Raw genomic sequence first — 25,128 nt, 5'->3', positions numbered from 1 at the left:
CCGGATAGATACTTGAGTTACTCTATATTGAAGACCGTTTGTTTCCTTGTGTCAGATGAGATATACATTTCAAAGAGAAACATGAAACAAATTCTTTTAATGAAAATGCACTAGTGTAAAATTCGATAAAGTCGGAATGAAAAGATAAGTGATTGGAGTTACCAGTTAATTGATCTACAGTCACCAAAAACGAAAAACACGAGCATGTATCTTTGATTTATGGACGTTTGATCAAGGAATTCGTAATATCGCATTTTATTAAAGATTTCACGTATACATAATATAACTTTCATTAATCTATTTGAGACAATAGTTAAACTAATATTATATTCAATGAAGATATGTAAAATGCAAGAAAACATAAACATGTTTGAATAAGATGATTCGGAAACTTCTACTGATACATAATCCTTCTCGTCATGTAATGAAACTAGCTGACAGTACATGTGTAATCTTTTCTTTGTGACATTGAACTTATTTGTCAATCGTATGTGAATAAATTAGAAAAAAATATTGATTCCTTTTTAATTATAATAAATCCTGATTAAGAATAGCACGAAATTCTTTATGGAAAAGGATGGAACATTGGAATTTTAGTTCTAATTTCTGATTATATGAAATTGTTTATATTAATTAATCTTCTGTTACTAATCTAATATATCGAGACAAAACTAGTAATTCATTTTGTTTTTCACAATCACATTACTGTTTACCAGAGTCTGAATTGTCGGCCCTGCAGGTAGGGCGTTAGAATTGTACCTGCTGCCACCATTGCATAATCGTAAAGGCGACTAAATTTAGGATATTATGTTTTCTCTTCTTCCTAACTGACTTTGTTCTCCTAATATCTCTTGAAACCGCCTCAATTTTGGCCTTTTGTTGGGCGTTCGCCTATGCGAGGTAGGTTCTGGGTTATGTCCCCTGGCCGAAACACGCGAAGACACACTAATGTCTATAAAAGTGGTAGTTTTCACTCCTGCTTAGCTTCAGCATGCATGGAGTGGGACGACTGGTTCGCCCGTTGTCAGTATAATGGGTGTGTTACTTGGCGTCTTCGGCTGCATGCTTCAGTGATATAGTACTATAAAAAGGGCAACAGTTCCACTATACAAGAAGACACAACACGAACATACCACAGTCTCCCAAAACACGCTCCCCACACTTCACATACGTTACACACTGCCTACATGGGAGGCTGTCCTTACATGATCATAGGTGTTAATAGGACGTTAATAATCCAAACAAACAAACAAAGTCTGAATTGTTTGGTATTATTCAGCGTGTGCTTATTTCTAATATATTCCATAATTTTTTGGTCATACCTTTTTCTGAATATATACACAATGTTTAATTATAGTGTACATTTAATTGTTGAGAGCCGTTAATTATAGTGTGTGTTAATCACAATCACATGTGATCTGTACATATAATTAATAGAACGTGTCATGAACACATTCTCAGAAAAAGGATGCGTTTTCATACTTAACAGAGATTGCTAACTTTTTTCTGGCATTTTTGCTCCATACATGGAGTAAGGGTACGGATTGACGCAATAATACCGGAAATATTATTTCGGTCTTTTTTGGAGTCAGTGTTATTCTTTAGGTTTTCACAATTTAGTCAAATTTTGGCATTTGGAACGTTTTTATAACAAATGTTTCTTTAATGTTTGTGGTTAAGACAATGCTCGGATAGGAATGAAAAAGGAAGGGATTTAATAACAATAGTCAAGTCATTACTAGGGATGCTAATTTATAAAAAAAAATAAGAAGTAATTTTACTACTTTCGTTCAAAATTGCAGTACATTCAGCGTTGATGTCACTAATTTCAAATGAATCGGATATGAAAAAAATGTTTGCAAACTGGAAATATTTTTCTATTACGTACGTTACAAAGTTAAATAGTTTGTACAATGAAAAACGTCCCCCTCAAATTAACACATAATTACATCAATGTCTCTGTGGTGATGTCAAAATTGAATAGTTTAATATACTATGAAAGAAGTCCCCTCATCTTACATCAATGTTTAATTGTGACGTCACGTTAACGTTGATTTTTTTGCGTCATCCTACGATTTTCTTCTTTTTATTAAGATATGATAGAAAACAAATTATCCAGTAACAATGCTACAATTAGCATAACAAACAGCGAAAATAAATAAATAATAATAATAAATAATGAAGGTTCATATCAAATAACAATTGATTAAGAAATTGACCATGATATTGGATGGTCAAAGAGAAAATGCGTTATGATTAAACTTTAGTAGGATTATATTCAAGTCAATCGATCATCTAAGTTGGATTAAACTGATCTAACAAAACATTGTCATTGGCTAAGGTATTTTATAGTTTTATTCAGAATCAGTATTAAGCTGTATTCGATTGTAGACTATTCACTTAACCCATCAAAAGATATTGACTAATTTTTTCATAAGAATTTGAATTTATTTATATTAACACAATTAATGTGGTATATCCTTATTAATAATGGTTCAAATAATACTTTTGCCTGCTTACTGATAGAAGAGATTCTTCTTAACTTTTTAGTCTCCTATTATTCAGTAATAGATAATTTTGCACGAAATGATACAGTTTGGTTCGATACGTTTAACGTCTTATAAACAGCCAGGTCCAATTAAGGACATATTGTATTTTGATGGTGGAGGGAAGCCAGAGTTCCCGGAGAAAAACCACCGACAACTGTCATTATCTGGCAACTGCCTCACATGTGATTCGAACAAATACAGTATATCATTCAAGCTATATAATTATATTATATACTTGACTGTATCGTTTTTTGAAATCATAAATTATATGCTAACAGATCAGCTTATCTGTATTGACCAGTTCCTATCCAGGATTGACAATGCTTTCTCAAAGATAACAACCAATTTATTTAGCACCTATCTGTTGTTCTGTGTTCGTCATGAAATGAATTTAGACTGATAAGAGAAAGGGTCCCGTCAGTACACATGCATAATTTATTCAACCGGGAAGTGAATGGACAGGTGAGTCAGTACATTGAATAAAAGGCTTTTCGATTGGATAAGCGCATCTAGCACCATTGTTTCATATATGTCATACCAGGTATATGTAATAAAATTGGTTCCCTCGTTTTCCGTAGACATACACTTGTAAGTTGTGAGTTCTCATTTGTATTCAAACTTTGTACAGCAACTTGTAGTATAAGTAATAAACTACTAACATTAACATTTTCACTGCAAACACACTATGTAACCCCTCATCCGGGTTATCGAAAGTGATTATCAAGCTATAAGCTATAAGATAAACTAAGATAAGATATGTTTTATTAAAGTGTCACACATTTTAAATTCCTACATACATCATCATAAACATACATATAAGACAAATTAAAATGTCCAGCCTAAAAATACCTACGAGACACTATGTTTTGCAATAACTAAAAGCACCAGTATTACTATATAAATGGTTTCGAAATCGATGTAAAATAAATAAAGATTAATTTCATAAAACCTTATATAACACAGTTGGTGTTGTTTAGTGTATGAACTGCCATCCGCTTCTTCTGACATCGTTTGCAAGCTGACGACACAATGAATTATTGTCCCAGCGATCACGGAATATGGCTGTTGAAATGGCCGTTTCATCGTTTGGCGATAATACATTTTATTGTTTATTCATAATCGATGCAAATTCTCTCCAGATTTCATTATAACATTCCTATCAAATGTAACTGCAAGCATTGGACTGCAGTAAGTTGACAATTATGGGAGGATGGATGCCAAATGGACAACGACAAATTCAACATGTAGCGATAGCCTGCTGACAGACATTATCTCGTTCACTAGAACATGATTTGTTGTGTCCATACAGTAACCACGAGGATGGATTAACATTTGTCATTGTCAAGTTGGAATTTATCATTCAATAACTGCCATCTAAATGCAGTTCAATACTTAATTAACCAATGAGATTATTTGTAGTTTTGAAATAATTCATAGAAAGATAGATAACAACTTAAACAATGAACTACGATTTACGTGATAGATGTCATAACTTATAAAAAGGAATACATTGTCGAAACGAAATAACATAACGAAACTGAAAACTTCTACATATTAATCTGAAACATGACTTAAAAGTGCATTTTCTAATGAAATTGAAAAAAAAGATGGAGGAAAAGTTTGACAACCCATCTGATTTTTGTATACAATTTATTTGTTGTTTTTTTTACCAAATTATACAATTTGTTTTAAGATACAAAAATTCATACTAGTATATATCCAATGGTTATGAAAGTACACTAAATTTGTTCAAAACGAGAGAAAATCAAGTATTTCAGTTCAAATATAAAAAAGGAGATGATAAGTATAAGAATATATTTTAATACTAGAAATTTTGATTCTATTCTGAATATCGGTCATAGTTAATTAGCTGCAATGTTGCAGCAACACAAACTTTAAAACACATACCTATATCGTCGTAGTATAGTGCATATTCGATATAATTCGTTATAAAAGTGTATATGAATAAAGTAATAAGAAGCGACAAACGCAATATGTCCAACAATAAAATAGAGATCATGGAAATCAATAATTTTATCATAGCAAAAGATTAATTTTGATTTTTAAGTCTCAGTGTTTCTATTATTCGAAGTTTCATCGCTATTAAAAGATAAATAATAGATTAATTCCAAAAATAGGAAATCTGTTACAAAATAGTTGTGAAATTTACTTACATAATTCCTACAATAACGTACCTTCATTCGTGGTATTGAATGAATATCTATTTATATAAATTAAATGTTTTAAAGACACCAATCAAACTTCTTCACGATTTCACGAGAGTGATATGCAGTTAATAATACATAAATCTCAGAAGTATACAAAAACCAAGACAATATCTATCAATTAGTTGTGTTTTGCAATGTAATTATTAACACATTGGTGGATTTTTTTTTGAACATTTATCATACGAAGGGCGCCTGTATTCATAGACAAAGCAATTGCAAATTATTATACTAGTAATTTTCGTGTTGTGAAACACTTTCGAATATCAATAGGAAATTAGGAAGTTCTAGGTGTGGACAGCTGTCCGACATTCTTATAACACCAGATAAAAGGTAAATAAATACAGCTAAAGGTTTGACCTATTAACCATATGTTATCGCCTGCTGACAGACATTATCTCGTTCACTAGAACATGATTTGTTGTGTCCATACAGTAACCACGAGGATGGAATAATTCCCCAACCTGAAGTAACTTACACCTAAGGGATAAAGGTAAGAATATAGTTATTCCTCAAATAAAATGCATTTGAACTTTCTATGCTTGTCAGTCGCTTGTGAAATCGATAAAAACATTAAGCAATAGCATGACAAGGGAAATGTTACAACATGTATGTGAAGTAACAAGAGAGATAAACCTTTAACAAGCCCAAGGGGTAACCAGGGTGCATTCCCATTCCATTGATGTGTTGTTCTTTATGTCGCGGGAGGGAGTTTGATAACATTCATCGAGACACCCACGTGGTTTTTATTGTAAATAAAAATCAACATGGGTTTTCCAGAAAATAAATATATAATATCATGCAGTTTTAATCTTTTACGCCAACAGTAAAAACATTGGGAACACCAGCTGCTGCCTGAAGATGCTGAAGTTTGTTCGCCAAGGCTTTTTTCTTTTTGTCGTAATCAGTGCTGTACTTGCATTTCCTATCAGTGAGAAAGAGGTAGGTGTCTTATATGTCTTATCAATTGGATTGAAATTAGAGGATTACACTGTTTAATAAAACCGTTTTGACTGTTACGAAATAACTGAAATGCGTTCTTATACTCTAATAGCGGGTATATCTTTCCGGTTGCATTGTACTTATCGTTGTACCAGTGACATTGCTTTTATATTATCTTTGAAGCGTAATGACGTTTTATTCAAAATAGAAGTCAATAACATCCTTTAATGATTTAACGATTCCGAAAATAGGTTGAATTGCGAGCATATTAGCGAAATAACTGAAATGCGTTATTATGCTTTTGAATAATATATCATTATTTGAACCATTCAAATTGATATGAAACAGGGAACTTTCAAGCATAAAAAGGCAATCTCCGGCCATAACGTTTCGTAAGTCAATGATTGCCAAATGGTGAATGTTATACTGCAATTATAAAAGGCATACCCTGTAATTGTCACTTATTTGATTTAAATGGTTATCTTGTAAATTATAAAGTTTTCTTAAAACGTCATAAACAATACATAACTCTTATTGATGCTATAGATGCGTTTCTCATCATTGTTTTATATAAAATAACAGTCCGAGAGATAATGATTCTAGTTTGAAGAAGTTATTTATATTAACATTTTCTCACAAAATCATTGTAAGATGTCTTTGTAGATGTTAATGTAGGTTATTTTTCAATTCTATAAATTATGCAATTGTAAAATTGTTGCTGTTTAATGATATAATAGTATAAAAGTGTAGACTGCGTCTTCATTGCATACTGCATGGTGGCTGTTTTTGCTATTTTTTATCTAAGGTTAACTTTTTGCTATTTTCTATGATGATAAGATTTTATTGATATTTTATTAACAAAAATAAATACAATTTTATAAAGTTACCTACACCTTTAAATATGGCGCTGAATGATAGGTATCCCATAGCATATTACGCATTAATGTATTCATAGTGACCAATCCTATAAAGTTTTCTCTTACTGCATGACAAAAAATACAAAGTTTAAGACCCAATATTGTTTTACGATAGTGACGTCTGTTCTATATTGCAACCCTTTATTTGAATGTTATTTTGTATAACGGTACTTGTCGGGGTTAAGTCGACATAGAGTGTATTATAGCTATTGATCTGACCTTTGACCTACATTCCTAGTTCCCAGACAACGACATCCGTGCAGAGCATGATGGAGAAATGACTAGACAAAATAGAGAACAAGGGTCGCTTCCGTTAAGGAACGAAATCATTTGATATGAAATGTACAATGTGTGTTTTATCAACATTCTTTGTTACTTATTGAAACTAAAAAATAAAAAATAGAAATGTTTGAATAAATCTCGAAAAATATAAACTTACTAAGAAACTCGGATAATACGAAATAAATTTTGGGTCCGAATGACAAAAACCATACATAAAACATTTGTATAACTCGAAATGAGATTTTTTTTGGACAACGAGATCGCCGAAAATGCCGATTTCTTTTTCATACATCTGCCGTAGAACGGCTTTTCAAAATATATATCTAGATTTTCTTGTTATAATTTTGCAACTACCATCGGTGATTTTGACATCTCTCTTTTTCGCATCGTTTTACGACATGAAACTAGTCTATATATCCCAAGTAAAGAGATAGTCAGTAGACATGAGAACTCGCTTAATTCGAACACTCGGATAACTCGAAGTTTTATCTCGGTCCCTTCGAGTTCGTATTAACCGAGTATTTAATATACCTTGTATTTACATTCATTAATAATTAATATACTCATTCTTTAATTCTATGGAAGAGTTTGTACGAAGATCCAGCAGTGAATATTCAAAGCCAAAGCTTACTGGAACTAAACATCGGTGGGTATAAAAAGCGGTTACGAAATGCATACCATACAAAACCTATCATTAGAAACGTACATATACCGGGAATATCATAACAGTCTGCAAATACTACTAAAATAATAAAAAGCACATTCATATACAGTGTTCATATATTGGATATTCCTGGCATCTGTAAATATCAAATGCAGTTTGTGGTTATAATTGTAACTTAATAGCTATGGAATATTATAAAAACTTAAATACTTTACAGATGATTTATTGAGCGAGGTCTTCCTGTATTTTAGGTGTTGAAGTTACTGGAGGGATTCTTAGGGAAGGTGACATTTTTATTGAGCAAAAGGTAGGTGCCTAGGTTAGAATATAAGATTATTTCACATACATGTGGACAAGTAGTATTGGAAATTCTACCCAAGGACCACAAAATGCTTCCTATCCATATATGTATGTGAATTTTCCGCTCATACGTCCACGTTGTTATTACTGATATCCTGCTTCACTGATTTTACACGTTACGTATTCTAAGAAAACCGCAACGTTAAATTAGTTTATTGCGGTATTTGTTTATGAATTTGGCGTTCAAGTATTACCGAAAAAAAACAAACATTTTTAGTGAAACCGTGACGCCATGTTGGATGGCAAAGCTTCCTACTTTAATGATATTAATTACATATATTTAAACATATTTATCCGCAGAAATTTTATGTTATAACATTATATTATGGTTTGATATAACCAGTTGTTCCGATTAAGACGTTTTAATGTTTTTCGTTACCACGAAAAAAAACCCCAAAAAACTCAACAATTTTACCTGTTATTTTTTCGAATTGCATTTTCTTTGTGCATATTAAAACATTATTTTTCTTTTAAATGTTTGTTTGGCCTGCACCATCTAAAAATATTATTAATACTCAAATACTGTACGTCATGAAATCTGTTACATGGGTACTTTCCTTGTTGATTTGGGGATTTGAAATAATTTCGTGGGTAGAAATATTTGTGGTTAGTCTTAGTATCAAGATTCGTTTTTCTTTTCCTGGTGCAGTTTTTAGCCATTAAAATATAAAAATTATTACATCTGATGTATTATGTACAATAAAAGTAATTTGAGTTTGTTATATTCTATAGAATCGCCATGCTGTCGCTAACCAGCGCTTAACATGGAGGGGTCGACACGTGCCGTACGAAATAGAGACGGTGTTTGGTAATTATAGAGATTCGGTTTCTCGTTCTTATATACAATAAAGAATGCACAAAAAATGAAACAGGTCTCGTCATCAGAACAGAACAATGTTATTTTAGTTAGTAAATAACATATGCGCCATATGATTCATCTGTCCAAGTTTTATTGAATCGAATTATAACGATGGAAATTATTGATAATCTACTCTGCCGATGTATAGAACTAACCGCTTCACAAGACACATTAATCTTTATCTCAAGAGAAAAATATTGGTTATTTAGAGATGTTTTTCTTACTCAAAGTAATGACAGTCAATGCCTCTTCTTAAAGGTAGACACTCTAAAGGAAAATAAAACAGGTGCGGGTAAAACATTGAATAATAATTGATAATGTTCTTTCTTAACCAGATCAGGACCAAAACAACATTATCACATCTACTATGAAGGACCTACATGATCTTGTCGGGGACGACTGCATTAATTTCATACCGAAGGTAGACAGTGACCATGACTATCTCTATATAAGAACAGGCAATGGGTATGTCGTATGAATGATATGTACATAACATATTTCAATACTTATGACTGTCATTAAGCATAACTAAATGAAAGTCGTAGAAATTGTATTTAAAAGAAACAAATACAGAACCGAAATTGAGACATTATGCATCGAGTTTTTGAAAAAGAAATGATTGATCAAAATTATTATTATTATTTTTTTGGTCTGGACTTGAAAATCCATTTGTCTGTTTAATACTTTTGTCATCACGTTATCAAGGTAACAATGCTGTTACATAATTGACGGTTCGTCAACTGTCACTCAAACGACACGTGGCTATGCTGTGACTGGATAGGTAAACGTGAGCGTGCGACCACGAGGCACGATTCGCGACTACACACCGCCTGGTGATCGATAAAACATTGTTAGGTTCGTTTTGTCAAGCCAGGAGAGATGTTTAATGTTTTTGTTTTGTTTGTACACATACCAGGTGTTACAGCGATGTAGGAAGGAATGGAGGGCGTCAGAATATGACACTAGCCCCTGGTTGTCTATACAGGGGCACAATCATTCATGAACTCATGCATACTTTGGGATTCTGGCACGAGCACACCAGACCTGACAGAGACCAACACATTAATGTACTATGGGACAATATAGCAAATCGTAAGTTAACTAACATGATATATCATATTGACAAAAGTATGGGTTATTCAACAAGCGAAGTTTATAAAAAGAGCATAGATTTTTCACCTAAATGCTATTTACAATGACTATATTTAACTACCCATGAAACCGATACATGCAGTGAAAATGGTAGGAATTGGGAATAGGCAAAGGTTTTGGACTAGAAAAGTCGAAAAACGTAACATACCGTATTTTCAATGCCAAACATAATCATCAAAAGCATTAAATGGTCAAAACAAAACCACAAGTATGGGGCGGATCTACACATTATTCTATTGAATAATTTGAAATTGATTGAAACTACAGTGGACCCCCGATAATCCAGAAAACTCCAAACGAAGATGTCAGTAAACGGATTTCCATAACGTTATTTATACTCACTAGTCCGGAAATTCGGATTCCGAATCAAGAATTCTATGCTGGGGACAGATTGTTGCATATTTTCATTAATAAAATACCAACAAAAGAGTTTAGGCTTTGAACGACGTTGTCCGGAAACAGTCGTATTCTGCTTTCTGGCTAAACATTTAAGACTACAATCCTGTAGAAGCAAGACAATATATTACACCAAGTCTAGACACAATATATATAGAACAGTGATAGCTTTATGCTAATGTGTTTTCACAGAAATGGATCCCAATTTTGTGCGGATGGATGAACGAGACGTTGTACTATTAGATCGTTATGACTACTATTCCATCATGCACTACTCGCCGTACGCCTTCAGTGGTAACAATCTGCCCACGATACAGATTACAGACAGCTCAGTGAACGTCTCCATGGTAGGTCAGCGTCTCAATCCCTCAGATCTCGACATCACCAAAATCAGGAAACTGTATAAGTGTGGTGAGTTGTATAAATACATTAATTCATCTGAAGCCTTATTTTGCCAAAACTTACAAGTACAAGCTACACTATAATAGCAATACCTAAGGTTAGCCATAATCCAAATGCGTTTTTTATCAACTTAAGTTTTGTTTAACTGTTCCATAAAAGCCATTTAACTTTTTGAAGTTTTGCAAGATATCGCCTGTTTAAACAGGTTATGATACCTTAACATTCTGATTTTAGTCCCTTGTCAGTACTCTATCTCTTCTTATGCCATTTATTTTTATCTGTTTATATAACAAATACTGTCTGTTGTAGATCAACAGGAGTGCGAAAACCCGGGTGTTTTAAAAGATGGCGGAATGTCAAAAATAGATCCTTATGTCGGATCCAAAGTAACCTACAAATGCAACGATGGTTTCGTTTTGATTGGTCCCTCTGAGCGGATTTGTACCGACAATGGAACGTGGACGGGCGACACACCCGTCTGTCTGGATCCTACCAAAGGTAATATTCATATCTTCCATACTGACACTTGTACTTGCTTTATCACTTATATGAATATTGCAATTCATATAGGATATTAAATGAGTGTTCATTTCATATACTATTTTATGGAAGAAAGCTTAGAAGTTTTTTTTATATATACTTGCTAGACTTTGCGAGTAAAATTAAACTTTGAGACGAGTTTCATAAAATGAACACAACTACAAAAACGTACAATTCAAGGAACCTCCAGTCGAAATGTATTGCGAAAATTCAGTGGAGACAGCCATTTTGTCCCGCCTTCCAGAAATCCTGACGTCAAGTCATTTTACGATCACTCCCAGGGTTCACTGCGGTCCCCACATTCACCTCTGTCAACGGCTCACGAACTGGACGTCTGTTGACCTTGGGTCACAGAATGTTACGTCATGACGATTGTTTAATAAATTGAGCCCCTATATATATGACGTCATAGTGATTTTTTTGAAACGGCGGACGTCGAATGCAAATCGTGACTATTTACTAACTAATGTATTCGCAAAAGAATCCTTTATTGTTTGGTATGCGTCCGAAATACGTTTTTTAAGAATCTTGAAATTTCGCTGGGCCGTTTACAGAGGTGAAATTGTGGGGACTGCAATGTACCCTGGGAGAGATTTGTCATTTAATTGTTTCGGTCTTGACGTTACAATGAATTTTCAGCCAATGAAAATTGCTCAAGGTCATGTTACACTAGTGACATGTGCAAAAATATGACATGGGCGACATCACTGTATATCAGGCGCATTGTGTGATAAACATATGTATTCTTCCACTTTAGTCGTGTGCAGAACCCTAAACCACCTGTCAACTGTAATTTGAATCGGATACTCGATTAAATGAATGTTGTTTCACTGGCACACTTATAATCCAAGATTTTTGTTATTTTGTTTTTCCGTTTAGGAAATTACCATTATTGTAACTTTGACAACTCGTCAATATGTGGCTGGCAAGGCAATTGGACATGGACCACTTTACCAACACCACTAAAATACACTGGGCCAACGTGGGACCATACCTGGGATAGTAGCATAGGTAACCTTAGCTAGACAACCACACCTAGAATACTGTAAACCTGAATGTTTTCGCGAGTGTCTGATTTCGCGATTTGCAAGAATAAACATTTCTTGTCGTTGTTATTTTCGCATTATACATATTATGTATATATAACTTTTTAATTTTGGTAATAATCAAGTTCAAATATTGACAAAACTGTAACCGTGGTGTAAATTTTCGCGGTTACGTGACCTTCACGTAATTACCGATATTTACCCGCGCGCGTATATTCCAGCGTTTGCAGTGGGGTAGGTCGGTCAAATTAGCAGTGTTTCTCTGTTGTGTTCACAAGGCATTGGATATCTTAACAAAGAGGAGGTCTGAAGGTTATATACTGTCAACCAACTTCATTTTGTGCATTTCAGTAATCGCAAAAATAATCACAGGTAAAATTGGAATCATATGACTTTCAATCCCGAAATTAAAATTGTCACGCGGCATGAAAGCGCAAAACTTATTAACCGCGAAAATAAGTTGGTTTACAGTATTTCAGACCATCATGGAGATGTGTCACGTTAATTAAATTGCATTATTCAAAGGGAAGGGGTACACTTACACATCTGAAAAACCACTGTACGCAACATCAATTAACAGTTTATTTTATCACTGTTCCTGTCATACTCTGAATTGTTTAAAGTGATCCTATATTATCGAGTAGGATTTGATTAAGCAGAAGTAATAAACTTCTGTCTTTATCCAAAACAAACATTAAAGATGCTCCACCGCCGAATGAGTGTAAATGATATTCATCATTTGAACAATAATTGGTGTTTAATCATGTGTATGTATATGTCTAATTAGCACAAGAAATGTAATAAAATAATTTATTTTGCCTTTGGTGTATGCGCAATCAGTAGTTCATTCCACACAGGATATAGTAACATGGAATTTTTTCGGGATGCAATTAATTATTTTTTATATTTTTAATTTAAAGTAAAATTAGAAGCTCAAACTTTTCAATGGTGGTAATGGTGTAAAGTACGTAACTTTTTAAACTGAAGAAAAATACTTAATCGTCTGCTCATGTATTTGATGGTGAAAAAATACCGTTAGTCAGCGGTGGAGCATCTTTAAGTATTTAATTTTGATTTGCTTTTCCAGGTGGTTACGTGTATGCCAGTGGTGTAAAATTGTATAACTCGTCCAAGTCTTTGTCTATAATATCTCCTGCTATACCTATTGATGAAAACGTCGACTATTGTATCACGTAAGACAACTACATACTATTTCTTTGTTAAAGGCCCACTACCTTTCCGAAACGGCTTTTAATTTTCAAAATGGGAATGTAAAACGAGATCGATAATTTTGTAGAGTCGCAAAAGTTAATTACATACCGTAAATACTATACTCATCATTATCTTTTGAAATATTAATTAAAATAAATAAAATGTGAAGTTTCATAACGCGGGTCGTCTCATGTTTCCCGCCGTCGTCCTAAATACCGCGCGGTAGTTGAACATCACTGCGCCAGACGGCAAAACAGAGAAATGAATCTCGGCAGTTATTATACATTACGCAGGAAATCCTGCATTTGTTTGGGTGTTGATACATCATCTTAGGCCATCGATATGTATTTTTCTCATGTTATCAATGTTTTAAATAAACCTTTAAATTTTACTGCGCAAAGGTAGTGGGCTTTAAACTAGATATTCTTTTTTTCTCTTTAAAATTAATTATATGGAACAAGTTTTTGCAATAGATACAAGACATATTATTTGTTTTATGAAAAAACAATCAACAAATTGGCTCTTACGGGCTAGAAAACATGAAGATGAAACAAGAATACATTACCATATATAAAATGAATTGTATTAACTGTTAAACGCAACCGTATGTTTCTTCATAGATAAGAACTATTTCAGATGATCATTGAAACCACACTAAATTTAGGAATATGTTACTTTCCTTATCTCATATTGCCTTGTAGTAAAATTAATTTTTCATAAATCATTGGAATTATATATTGTTCCATATGACAACCATGTGCTCAGATATTTTCCCAAACGAACCAACCTACGAAAGAAAAAATCCTCTAACATTACACGTTTTACAGTATTTGTTATTGGATCATTGATATTTGTTAAAGGTTTACTTCATTAATGTATGGCGAGATGATGGGGAGCCTCAACATCAGTAGTACAGCCTGTGGGGATACTGTTACTCTTCACTCGTGGCATGGCAACCAGGGGGATACATGGAATAGAGTGACGCTACGGGTGAAGCTACCCTGTGCATCTCAAGTTTTCCAGGTAACAAGCACGACATTAAGATGACAGCAGATTGTTCGTCATCAACATAACAGCACGCGTAGGCATATATAAACGAACACTTTGTGTCACAATTTCGAGGTTAGAGCGAAACTGTTACAGGTATAGATTTTTTGAGGTAAAATCAAGTAGCATACATTTATTAACAATGCAACCACAAACATGTTTAATTCCATACCTATAAAATTTGATGATAAAAATGTATTTTGATATATGTATCTGGTTGCAATTATGATAACCATAATGATGCATAATTTAAATTAATAAAGTTATTTTTGTTTAATTACACCAGGCGAAAAGTGACACATAGGCATACAACATATCATTTTCTTTCACGAATAACTATTTTCTTGGTGCAATTTTAACATTTTTTCCCAGAAAATAGCCTGGATTTACTTTTAAAAAGATACAAACGGGATTTGCGTTGAAGAATCATGCATATTTTCCAGAAGTGACAGAAAAATTTTTTTAATGTACGACAAAAAAGATATATTTTGTGTAGGGTGAAAATATTTCTTTTATGTAGGACGGAAATGTTTTTTAATGTAAGACAAAATTTTCTTTTCTTTTACGTGCTCACGTAATATATTACGTGAGCACGTAGGAAGTTTTACGTGAGCACGTTAAAAAAAAATTATTTCACCTACATAAAAAATTTTTTTGTCTTACATTAAAAAAAACATTTTGTCCTACATAAAAAATATTTTCACCAACATAAAAAATATTTCTTGTCTTACGCAAACTGTTTTACGTGAGCACGTAAACGTTTTAACGTAATAATTTCGTGAGCAGTGTCTTACATTAAAAAAAATTTTTGTGTCACCTATTTTTGAAGATCATGCATATTTCCATGTACGGCAGCTGACTTGCAGTCGCGTTTTACCGAATTTATTTCAAAATGGCTCAAATTAAAGCAGTAAAATTGCAATAAAACACCGAGGTATGAGAGAAAAATAATTTTTCATACGTTGACATAAAGGATAGGGATATTCTACTCTCGGGATCACAAAATGTTATAAAACCGCCGGCAAGCCAAGGGTTTTACATTTTAATTGTGACTCTCGGGTAGAATATCCCTATCCTTCATATCTACATACGAGTCTTATGCTATTTACCTTTCATCAAAACGTTTTCTTAATGACAGAATTGTTTACAATTAGATTCGAATATTTACCGATTTTAGCAGGAAACTTAACTATTCAAATATTTTTTTTAACAAAAACGATACATGTTTTCACTAAGTATTGGTATCCTGCCATCATTTCAGATATCATTCGAGGCAGGGAAGAGTATGTCGACGGAGAGCGACATTGCAATCGATGACGTATTGATAGCCGACTGTACCACAATCCAAAGTTTCCTCAACGACCAGGAGTTCAACATGAAGGGAACACGTGAATATCTCTACAATCCATGGCCACCGTCATAACTCCCCGGCCGCGGTTGCTCATCGGAGGAAGGAAACGTCTCAAAAATACTATTTGTAATTCTTGTCTGTGATAAAATAAATCTTGTTCATATTTTACTTTTGTACAGTGTCTTGTATAATAGTAATCATTGAGATCGACAAGATATTTTGATTCATCTGCAATTCATATTAGAGTTGGTAAAAAACTATACTATTTCGAACGAAACCTCCGATGAACAATTAGTCCGGGGACGTAATGTACAATGTACATCTAAAGGCAATGACCTCCTGTCCAGCAATTCTTTTAGTTATCTGAATGTAAATCTTAAGAGGTGTGGCTTACATCAGTCCATTTTGGTCATGACACATGTCTAATTGTCCATATATCATGCAATGCTGACGCTCTGCCGTTTATGCTACCAATGATATACAAAATTATAGACTACTGCATTTTTTAAAAATTATTATGGCTCTATTGTGTATTTGCATATTACAGAGTTATCTGTCCTTGCGGGTAGGTATTAATTGTGACGTCACGTGTTTGCGAGCGTAACGTCATATCTTTCGGAGAAAACGACGTGAATTGCACTCACAAAATAATGACGTAACAATCGATACCTACCCGCAAGGGAGCTAACTTTGTAATATGCAAAGACGGAATAGGCATAGGAGCTGCATGTGACTTAGGTTGTGACAACCGGAAAGTGATTGTAAAAATAAAATTCCAGTCATTGAAATGACGGAATGTAAATAATCTCAGTAAAAGACTCATTTTAATGATTATAAATGCAAAATAAATTTCGAAAAGTGCCAAATTTAGTGTATTCTATTAACCATCGAAATGATATCTAACATTTCTGTAACAATTAAAGTCAATTGAACGAGTATGGTAAAGTGTTCCTCGATATACGTAATGATATTGTTACTTAAGAAGTTTAATATATGGAAATAATTAAACTGACCCCTTTGGTCCCCGAAGAACAGCCCAACAGTTTGAACAATTTGAGATACCCGCTCCATAGGCATGACATACGGGTAGTATGCCACGCTTAGTTTCAGAGAAAAAAATATATGAAATTAGTCAAACGGACCCACTTTTGGCCCTGCCCTTCAGGCCAGTACTTTGCAATGAATAGCCAAATTAGAATAAGGATGTTACTAGTCAAATTTTGGTTAAATTCCTACCAGAGGTTACGAAGACATCGATTGTTGACGCCGGGGTCCTTGGGCAAAAGTTCCACAATTACAAGAAATCACAACACTTCAATACCGCAGCCTCCAAAAACATAGACATTAAACACATAATAGGACGTGTAATCTATTAATTTAGAATATGGTCCAAAAATAAGACTAGGTAAGCTAAATATTTGTATGAAAGATTGTAAATCGTGTCTTTTTTCATGTTATTCGTTTCGGTGTAAAACGGGATATATTACAATTGCACTTATGTAAAAGGCTCAAACCTTTCCGAAGAGAAAATAAGTTTCCTAAAACAATATCATACCAATATACCACATGTATATCGATGACCTAAGATTAGGTTAGAACACTAAACATTTGTTAATCGAAACGCCTCGTTGTTTTCAGATTTCCGTTTTAAAAATTAAAAGCCGTGTCACCAAAATTATAAATGTAGCCGTCATTTTGAAAATGTACGTATCTTATACTTTTTAGAGCCAATCTTATCCCCTTTTCTCCAGTGCGATGACATTTAAAGCAGTGTAATATTTGTTTTGTTAAGGTTAACTAAAATGGAAATCGTACATTTCAGCGTTTAATGGCGTATCTTTTCTTAGTCTTTTCGCATATCAAAGGTGTAAAATGTTAACACCTCCTCCTTCATAATTACTTACTTATATCCATACAGCAAAATACATTCCCCATTTAATTCCACAAAATACCTGTATATGGAAAAAAAGTCAACGCCTACATTTCCATATTTCAAATTATTCGCCTTGACTACTGTAAAAAGATTTTTCGACTAGTATTCACTTGATATGCAATAAACTTTCTAATTTCCGATTCCCCACCAACATTAAATGTTCCAGTTGCCTTGATAGTAGTACTTTGGCCACAGGTTCGCCATACTAATCTTCATATCTTCTTTGTGTTTTGTTCAAAATAACGTCACGCAATGATAGTTTGTACACTCTAGGTTCCACCTATCTTACTGGTAATCATTATTTCTGAAGTTGCATTGCAGTGTACTATTGTTTTATTCCAAGCAGTATTTTGTCTCAAGATTAAATATATTTAGATTACAAAACTGACAATACCATTGTTTTTTTCCGCAGATATTTTTAAAGGTCGGTGGTTTTTCGTGAAAATTACATTCAACGGGGGTCAAGCATTTGATTATATACATACATGTACCAAAGCATCTCCGAGACAAAATATTACTCTAATAAAACGACATGACACTTCATCAAATAATAATCGTTTAAATATACAATGATAGAATACCTATCCAAATGCAAGATTGTAAAACGGAGTTAATCTCCTTGACCATTTATCTTGAAATACTAAAATCATTTTATTTTCACGTATATGTTTCGTGTCATCTTTTTTTCCCTGATGCATAAATACGCGATTTAGGGCACTTACCAACAATCACGCATTCAGATATGTAAACGTTTTTAGTTACATGCTCAACATTTAAGTTCGCGCTCGACATCTCCCGTGAAAACTTGTATCCCGCGAAAATATAGCGGTTTACAGTAAGTAGAACATCTTTATAATTCACATCGATATCTTAAAGTCAGTGATGAAGTGAGCTTGGAACTAATTATAAAAATTGACGTACCATACACCTAGTAATTTGACAGGCTTTAATAGTCAGTCAGACAGACAGACATTCTTTATTTCCTCTTATCATTATGCAAATATGCTACAAATTGTGTGTCGCAATATATATTTTCATCGATCATTATCAAGTTATCGCCATAAGGGAATTATGCTTCATTGAAATTAAGAGTGTATGTTGAATTCCGAACCTGCACCAAACATTATGGAGAAATGTGCCACATTTTACACACAATTTTTAATCAAACTTTGTTGTTTTACAAGGTAGAAATGAGCAATATCAGACGTAGGGTAATTCACAAATGTGTTAATAGGTTAATGAAAAGACTACTAACAATTTCTTTCCAAGCAACAGTACTTTGGTTTTCATTATAACAGGTCGCGAGGTATTCTGGTCTCTTTAATTAAATTCCTAGAAAAACTTAGAATACAATTTATCTGTTTAGCTTAGTTATAAATACTGGTGATGGAGACATTTTTAAAATTAAAGTACACAAAAAGGGCATATGATTAGTTTACTTTAAAACTCTAGCCTTAGATAGTAATTTATAAGTCCAATTTGAATTATCATAACAGAGATTATGTAAGTTGGAAAAGTCACAGCAGAACAGTTACTAATGGCTGTGTTTAAAACATTGTGTAGTGTATTTAATGAAGGCATTTAATGAACCGTATAAAATCAAGTCTGGGTAGGCAAGCAGAACATTAATAGAAGTAGATAATAAACGCGCGCGTTGTAACGTATAATTAACAATTAAAGATGTTGATTGCAATGAAGCTATAATGCAATCTGGTGAGATTGCAATATATTGCAATCTAACAATTCTTTAATTGTTATATTTACATTTTACTTTCTAGTTCAAGGAAAAACATATTTTAAATGCGAGTGAACATTTGAATTTCCCGCTTCAGCCATTTAACCTCAACAGCCATGTTCATTGTGATAAAAAATAGTCCCTATAAAATTGAAAAAATAACAAAATTTCAATGTTTTCCAATAGTTATTGAATTTTTTTTCAATTATCCAGACATTTTAAAGATTTTTTTAATAAGTTTCATAACCAAACTGGTTCATTCAACTACAAAGTCAAATTTCCCGAGCGGACTAACATCGTATCAGTAAACAAGACTCGCGTCCATATATGTAGATATTACTACACCAAGTCTACGCTGCATTTATTGGCTCATAATGCAGATCACGATTATCATTAGAGTAATGGGAGTCGCTGTGGCAAAAATGTAAATATTATGTATTTAAGTAGCAATATGACCCCCTCCGTGTGATTTTTTATATAATTACCTGTTTGATCCCATATAAAATCTAACAAAAGCTCACATGAAATGCAATGACTTTCCAGGTCGGACCTCACGAGAAAAATTATAATCTTGCATGAGGAATAAGTATCCCATCTTCATTTATGATATTGACAAAGATACACTGAAACATATTTCATTTTCAATTTTATTTAAGAGTCCAAAAGCTGTAATTTCTCAGTTTCACTTTGTGATTGGCTGCAGAACAGCGATGATGATTTTGATTGGACATTAAAAAGAGGACCTACCCGCACATTTGGAACAGGACCGGACTGCGACAGAACAAACTGCTCCAATGGTAATCGTCTTTTTCTTTGGGTATCATGATCTGCTGCCGTAAGTCAAACTTAGGAGATCTTGCAAAGCCTTCTTGAATGAATACAACCGATCATGTATGTGTTTGCAAATAGAATCATTGGTGAATATAACTTAGGCTCTATACGATGGCTTTTGCACGAGTCAAGTTAGTCATGATAGTTTGTCAGAGTTAAACGTTAACATCAGGCAACATTCTACTTAATACGCGATGTTCAAAAAATCAAAACATTACCTTATTGGGTTATGTTGTAAAATGTAGAAATAGTTTCTATTTTCTCGGATTTATAGTAAAGTTATTCAGTCATGGATAGCTGCGTTATTTTTTCGAACACAGAAACATTTAAAAATGATAATAAAATTATTTGCGTACGCACAACTTTTATCATAACCTAGAAACAATATATATATTTTTTTATATATCTTAAAATAGTTTTAATGTCTATTTAACTTCTTTAAGGAAAACAATTATTCTGAATTGTATACAATAACATGGTCAGATTGCATTCATTCAAAATGTAACGTAACATCAGAACAGCATTATGTAACATTATTTCTTGTATTGAATATATGTAAAATACATGTCGTACTTACATACTGTTGCCTGGTAAGGATTAAATATAAAGTAGTGGTAGGTAGAAAATATGAACACACATGTTTGATTTGTTGTAGGTCAGTATCTTTATATTGAGACATCTGGGCAACGTTCTGAAGGTGAAGTGGCCAAACTATCTTCGTTTCCACTTAAGGTTAGATGGCTATATGTATTCACAAATATCTAGTATACGATTCAGGATCACTAGCAGCATATTCTATCTTCTTCTACATAGTATTCTGGCCTTAATTTTTAAGTGATTATGGATTTGAACATATACTAATAAAGCATCGTAAGAAAGCGATACAAAACATATGTAAGACTTCGTTGGGCAAGCGAAACTGTTTTTGGGAGACGTTAATAGTTTACATAATAGCATGACACATAAAACAAATGGAGTCAAAAGAAAACATAGCATGCATCTATGAATCTTTCGATGATGAAATTTAATGAATCGAATCTCTCGCTAAATATATAGTGATTTTTTGTAATAAATATATAAGCAATAATAATATATAAGCATTTAGATATTTAGTTTGAGTACTAAGAATAGTTATATATCATAACTAAATGTCTAAAAAGAAAATAATATGCAATATTCAAATTACATGTTAGTTAGCTTATTTGTATTCATATTCATTTGCAGGATAATTGGTTTTACTGTTTTTCCTTCTACTACAATATGTTTGGCGAAAGCACAGGGAATCTATCACTATTGAAAACAACTCCTGCAAATAAAACATTGTTGTGGAGTAAGGCGGGAAACCAGGGTAAAATGTGGCAAAGGGCATCTGTAGAATTTAACACATCAAGCAACGAGAAGGTTAGTATTTTAAGGTTGTATCGCTAAAACAAGGGGATTTTTTGGGACAAGATGTAAACTATACACAACATTAAATCAAAATACGAATTTTTAAGATTAATTGAAAATAAGTACAGTCGTGTGCGACACTGCATTTGTTACATGACTTATATAAAGACATATTTGGTCTACCCAAGCTGGTGATACAAGCGACACGAGGACGTGGTTACAGAGGAGATATTGCTGTCGACGACTTCGAATTAAGATCTGGTGGATGCAGGAAAGGTAAGAGACAATGACGATAGTTAACTTGATATCGCTTCGAAAAGCGGTAGACTGAATAAGATAATGAAAAGATATTTCGAAATACATCTGAAGACCTAACTTGAAGAAAAACTAAGTCATTCATTTCATGCATTATATCTATTGCAAAATCAAAATGTTTACAATGTAAATAACACTTCAGGGGACTTCTTACGCCATTGTTTTGGTCATTGACTGATCACATACATCCTTGACATATTTAAGATAGTTTTGCTTTAATTACCAAGAATATTAACATGCGTATTTCCAGTATTAGACTGCAGCTTTGAAGACGATTTCTGTACATGGACAAACGAAAATACATCCGATGTGTTTGACTGGCTTAGATATAGAGGGCCTACAAGTACTCCAGGGACGGGTCCAACCAAGGACCATACGTCAGGGAAGGGTTAGTTATCAGTTATATCACGTATTTCTGATGTTACAAAGCAACTGCATTCTTATACTGCGATTGTATTCAAAGAAATAATTAAAAAGAAGAGAAGATTTACGTAATACATTGATTAGTTAGTATTTCAATTATTTCATGTTACCCATGGAAAACTATATCTACCGTTATTAGGCAATGTCAAGGGACGTAAAATAATACGAACGAAATCCGTAGGTAAACACACTAGATTTCAGTTGATATACTGTTAGCGTTCTCATATAATATAGTGCAAAGCAAATTCAATTGATATGTCCATGACTCTGTCTTATCGACAATTTTTTAAAGCAATCTATTACAGAACATTATCACATAGTGATATATGCATTAGTTGTCATTGTTTATAAAATAATTACATATGAATTATATATATTAGGTATATTTAGGTATAGCACTTTTAATTGGATTCAATCGTATTCAGATAGAATGGTGAATACATGTATTTTTAACATATTGCACTGCTAGTTACAATGCCTAATCATTAATAAGTTATTTTAACTGAAACAAAGTTGTTTGCAATGAAAATAGGATTTTGCACTATCAATTATTTAATATATATTGAAATCACTTAAAATAAGTAACGAATTTCGACATGCTAACCATAAATACTCGCTCTGTTGGTAAAAAATGAAATGGTGATGAATATAGATTTAAACATAATGGAACTTCGTTCACTTATTATCCAGGTTTTTACATTTATATGGAAGCATCATCCCCGCGAATTATTACAGACACAGCCCGATTGTCATCCCCATTTCTTCCACCTACTCCGTGGGGCTATTGTGTAAGGTTCTGGCTATTAATGTACGGGAGAGACATGGGCAGTTTGAGAATGATAATAAGTGATCAAAATGGAAATGAGACGGTGAAGTGGAATTTACATGGTGAACAAAGCAATCAGTGGCAGTCTTATTCTGTGTTTATAGAGTCACCTTTTCTAACAAATAGAGTAAGTATATCAAGGTAGTCTTAAATTTGTACTGTCGTAATACAAAATGTATAGCCTGGTTTCATATTGGCTATAGAATGGCTGAAAAGAAATAATAATAGAACACTTATTCTATTAAATACCGTTAAGAAAAGTGTACAAGTACTAAAGATTAAAACAGTGCCTTGTTGTTATGTTTCGACGATACTTCGATGATATCAAATGCACTGCAAGTTATTATCTATCAATGAAAAGCCTATGTGAACTAGCATAATGTATAGCCAATAGTTCTTCATATTTGATGCATTTTTCTATATATGTAAAAGTAGTTTTATGCCTCGTTAGTGTTCAGATGTGTGACAATATCGCAAGATGAAATCAACATGTTTCCACGTTATCTGCAAAATAAAATCCCCAATCCAATTTTATATACCTCTTAATGGCACATGCAAGCTTTTCAGTAGCCTGTATTTCTAACCGCTCCCATGCACATTTAAATAATTTATCATTTTTTTTTAAATTATGTCAATTTTAATATAGTGAAAGAGTACTGTCACGTGATACTTTGATCAAGTTGATCATTGATTTCGCCATACATCGTTATCAAAGATAGTTTGGATTATAATTTGATTTCCATAGATTAAAATGAACCTGAAATAAAACGTACCTATGACATTCAATAACTCTTCAAAATTTATGTACGTATAGATTGTTCATCTGAGAATCCTTAATTCGCTTATCAATAGTCATATATCTAATCATACTCATTTTAGCCTTTACAAACACTTCACAATTTGATTGAAGTATAAATATTTAGATTCAGACAATCACTCACTTATTAAATATTGGGGTCGGCATTACGTTTACAATTAGAAAGTCAATATCGACTAATTAACACAAATACACTAATTGCTTAATGTGAGTAACACAATACGTTTTTGTTTTTCCACAGATAGTGTTTGAAGGAGAGGTGGGGCCATCATATAGAAGCGATATTGCAATAGATGATATCTCTATACGTGAAGATAATTGTTATGCCTGAAAAAGATGTTTCGGGCGTCGTGGGACTCTATAGAGACCACAGAACTTCAGTCAATCAGTTACATCTTCACATCATAAAGCTTCGTTGCTCTTTATCGAGTTTTAACTTTGAGGGTGATATATATATTTTCTACAATGGTTTATAGATTTATTACGAGGCGTTCTTAATTTAAGCTGTTTTTATATGACACCAACTGTAAAACAGGCTGAAATAGAAATTGTCTTTCTTCGTTTTAAATTGGAAATCGAACCGATATTAGTTCTAGCCAAGACGTCGAAACGATGATTCTGAAAATAATAATCGCGTATACATCATCTGTATTTGAGATAGCATCAAACTCAAGTATACTTATTGGACCAGTGTTGACATACACTATTATAAGACTTGGCTTTAGTTAAAAATTTTCAAACTACCATTGATATTGACAATCTAGTAATTTATTCACTCAAGTGTTCACAAGATCCATTCTTTACAATTGGGAGTTTCCTGAAATAAAAATGTGCCTACACGTGTTGCTTTTATTTCATACTTGTTACTGTAACCAATATATCTATTTGAACAAATATTGTGATATTTGCATTTAC

The 25,128-nt window shown here is 33.0% G+C and overlaps 1 protein-coding gene across 2 annotated transcripts; it reads left to right on the top strand.

The window, feature by feature from the left end:
* The first annotated feature begins 5,129 nt into the window (after positions 1-5,129).
* On the top strand, positions 5,130-25,052 carry LOC138323773 (MAM and LDL-receptor class A domain-containing protein 1-like). Of its 2 annotated transcripts, none has more exons than XM_069268606.1 (20): positions 5,130-5,267; positions 5,602-5,716; positions 7,501-7,561; positions 7,831-7,886; positions 8,672-8,747; positions 9,134-9,263; positions 9,715-9,890; positions 10,539-10,757; positions 11,058-11,246; positions 12,168-12,299; positions 13,422-13,527; positions 14,407-14,569; positions 15,855-15,981; positions 20,269-20,409; positions 21,099-21,175; positions 21,668-21,844; positions 22,021-22,108; positions 22,398-22,535; positions 23,261-23,523; positions 24,455-25,052. In XM_069268606.1, exons 2-20 carry the CDS (start codon positions 5,636-5,638, stop codon positions 24,542-24,544), a joined length of 2,490 nt encoding a protein of 829 aa, XP_069124707.1. In that variant the 5' UTR covers positions 5,130-5,267; positions 5,602-5,635; the 3' UTR covers positions 24,545-25,052. The 2 variants fall into 2 exon arrangements, with proteins under 2 accessions (XP_069124707.1, XP_069124706.1); XM_069268605.1 differs by having other exon boundaries at positions 7,498-7,561.
* Positions 25,053-25,128: the final 76 nt, after the last annotated feature.

Source organism: Argopecten irradians, chromosome 5 (genome assembly GCF_041381155.1).
Source record: "Argopecten irradians isolate NY chromosome 5, Ai_NY, whole genome shotgun sequence".
In the NCBI taxonomy this organism is placed as follows: Eukaryota; Metazoa; Mollusca; class Bivalvia; order Pectinida; family Pectinidae; genus Argopecten; species Argopecten irradians.
This window is presented reverse-complemented; position numbering and strand designations above follow the sequence as displayed.

Coding starts and splice junctions, on each gene's coding strand:
- LOC138323773 (XM_069268605.1), top strand. CDS start 5,636: ATGCTGAAGTTTGTTCGCCAAGGCTTTTTTCTTTTTGTCGTAATCAGT. Junction 9,891..10,538: donor ATGGGACAATATAGCAAATC/GTAAGTTAACTA, acceptor GTGTTTTCACAG/AAATGGATCCCAATTTTGTG. Junction 21,845..22,020: donor ACACATCAAGCAACGAGAAG/GTTAGTATTTTA, acceptor GGTCTACCCAAG/CTGGTGATACAAGCGACACG.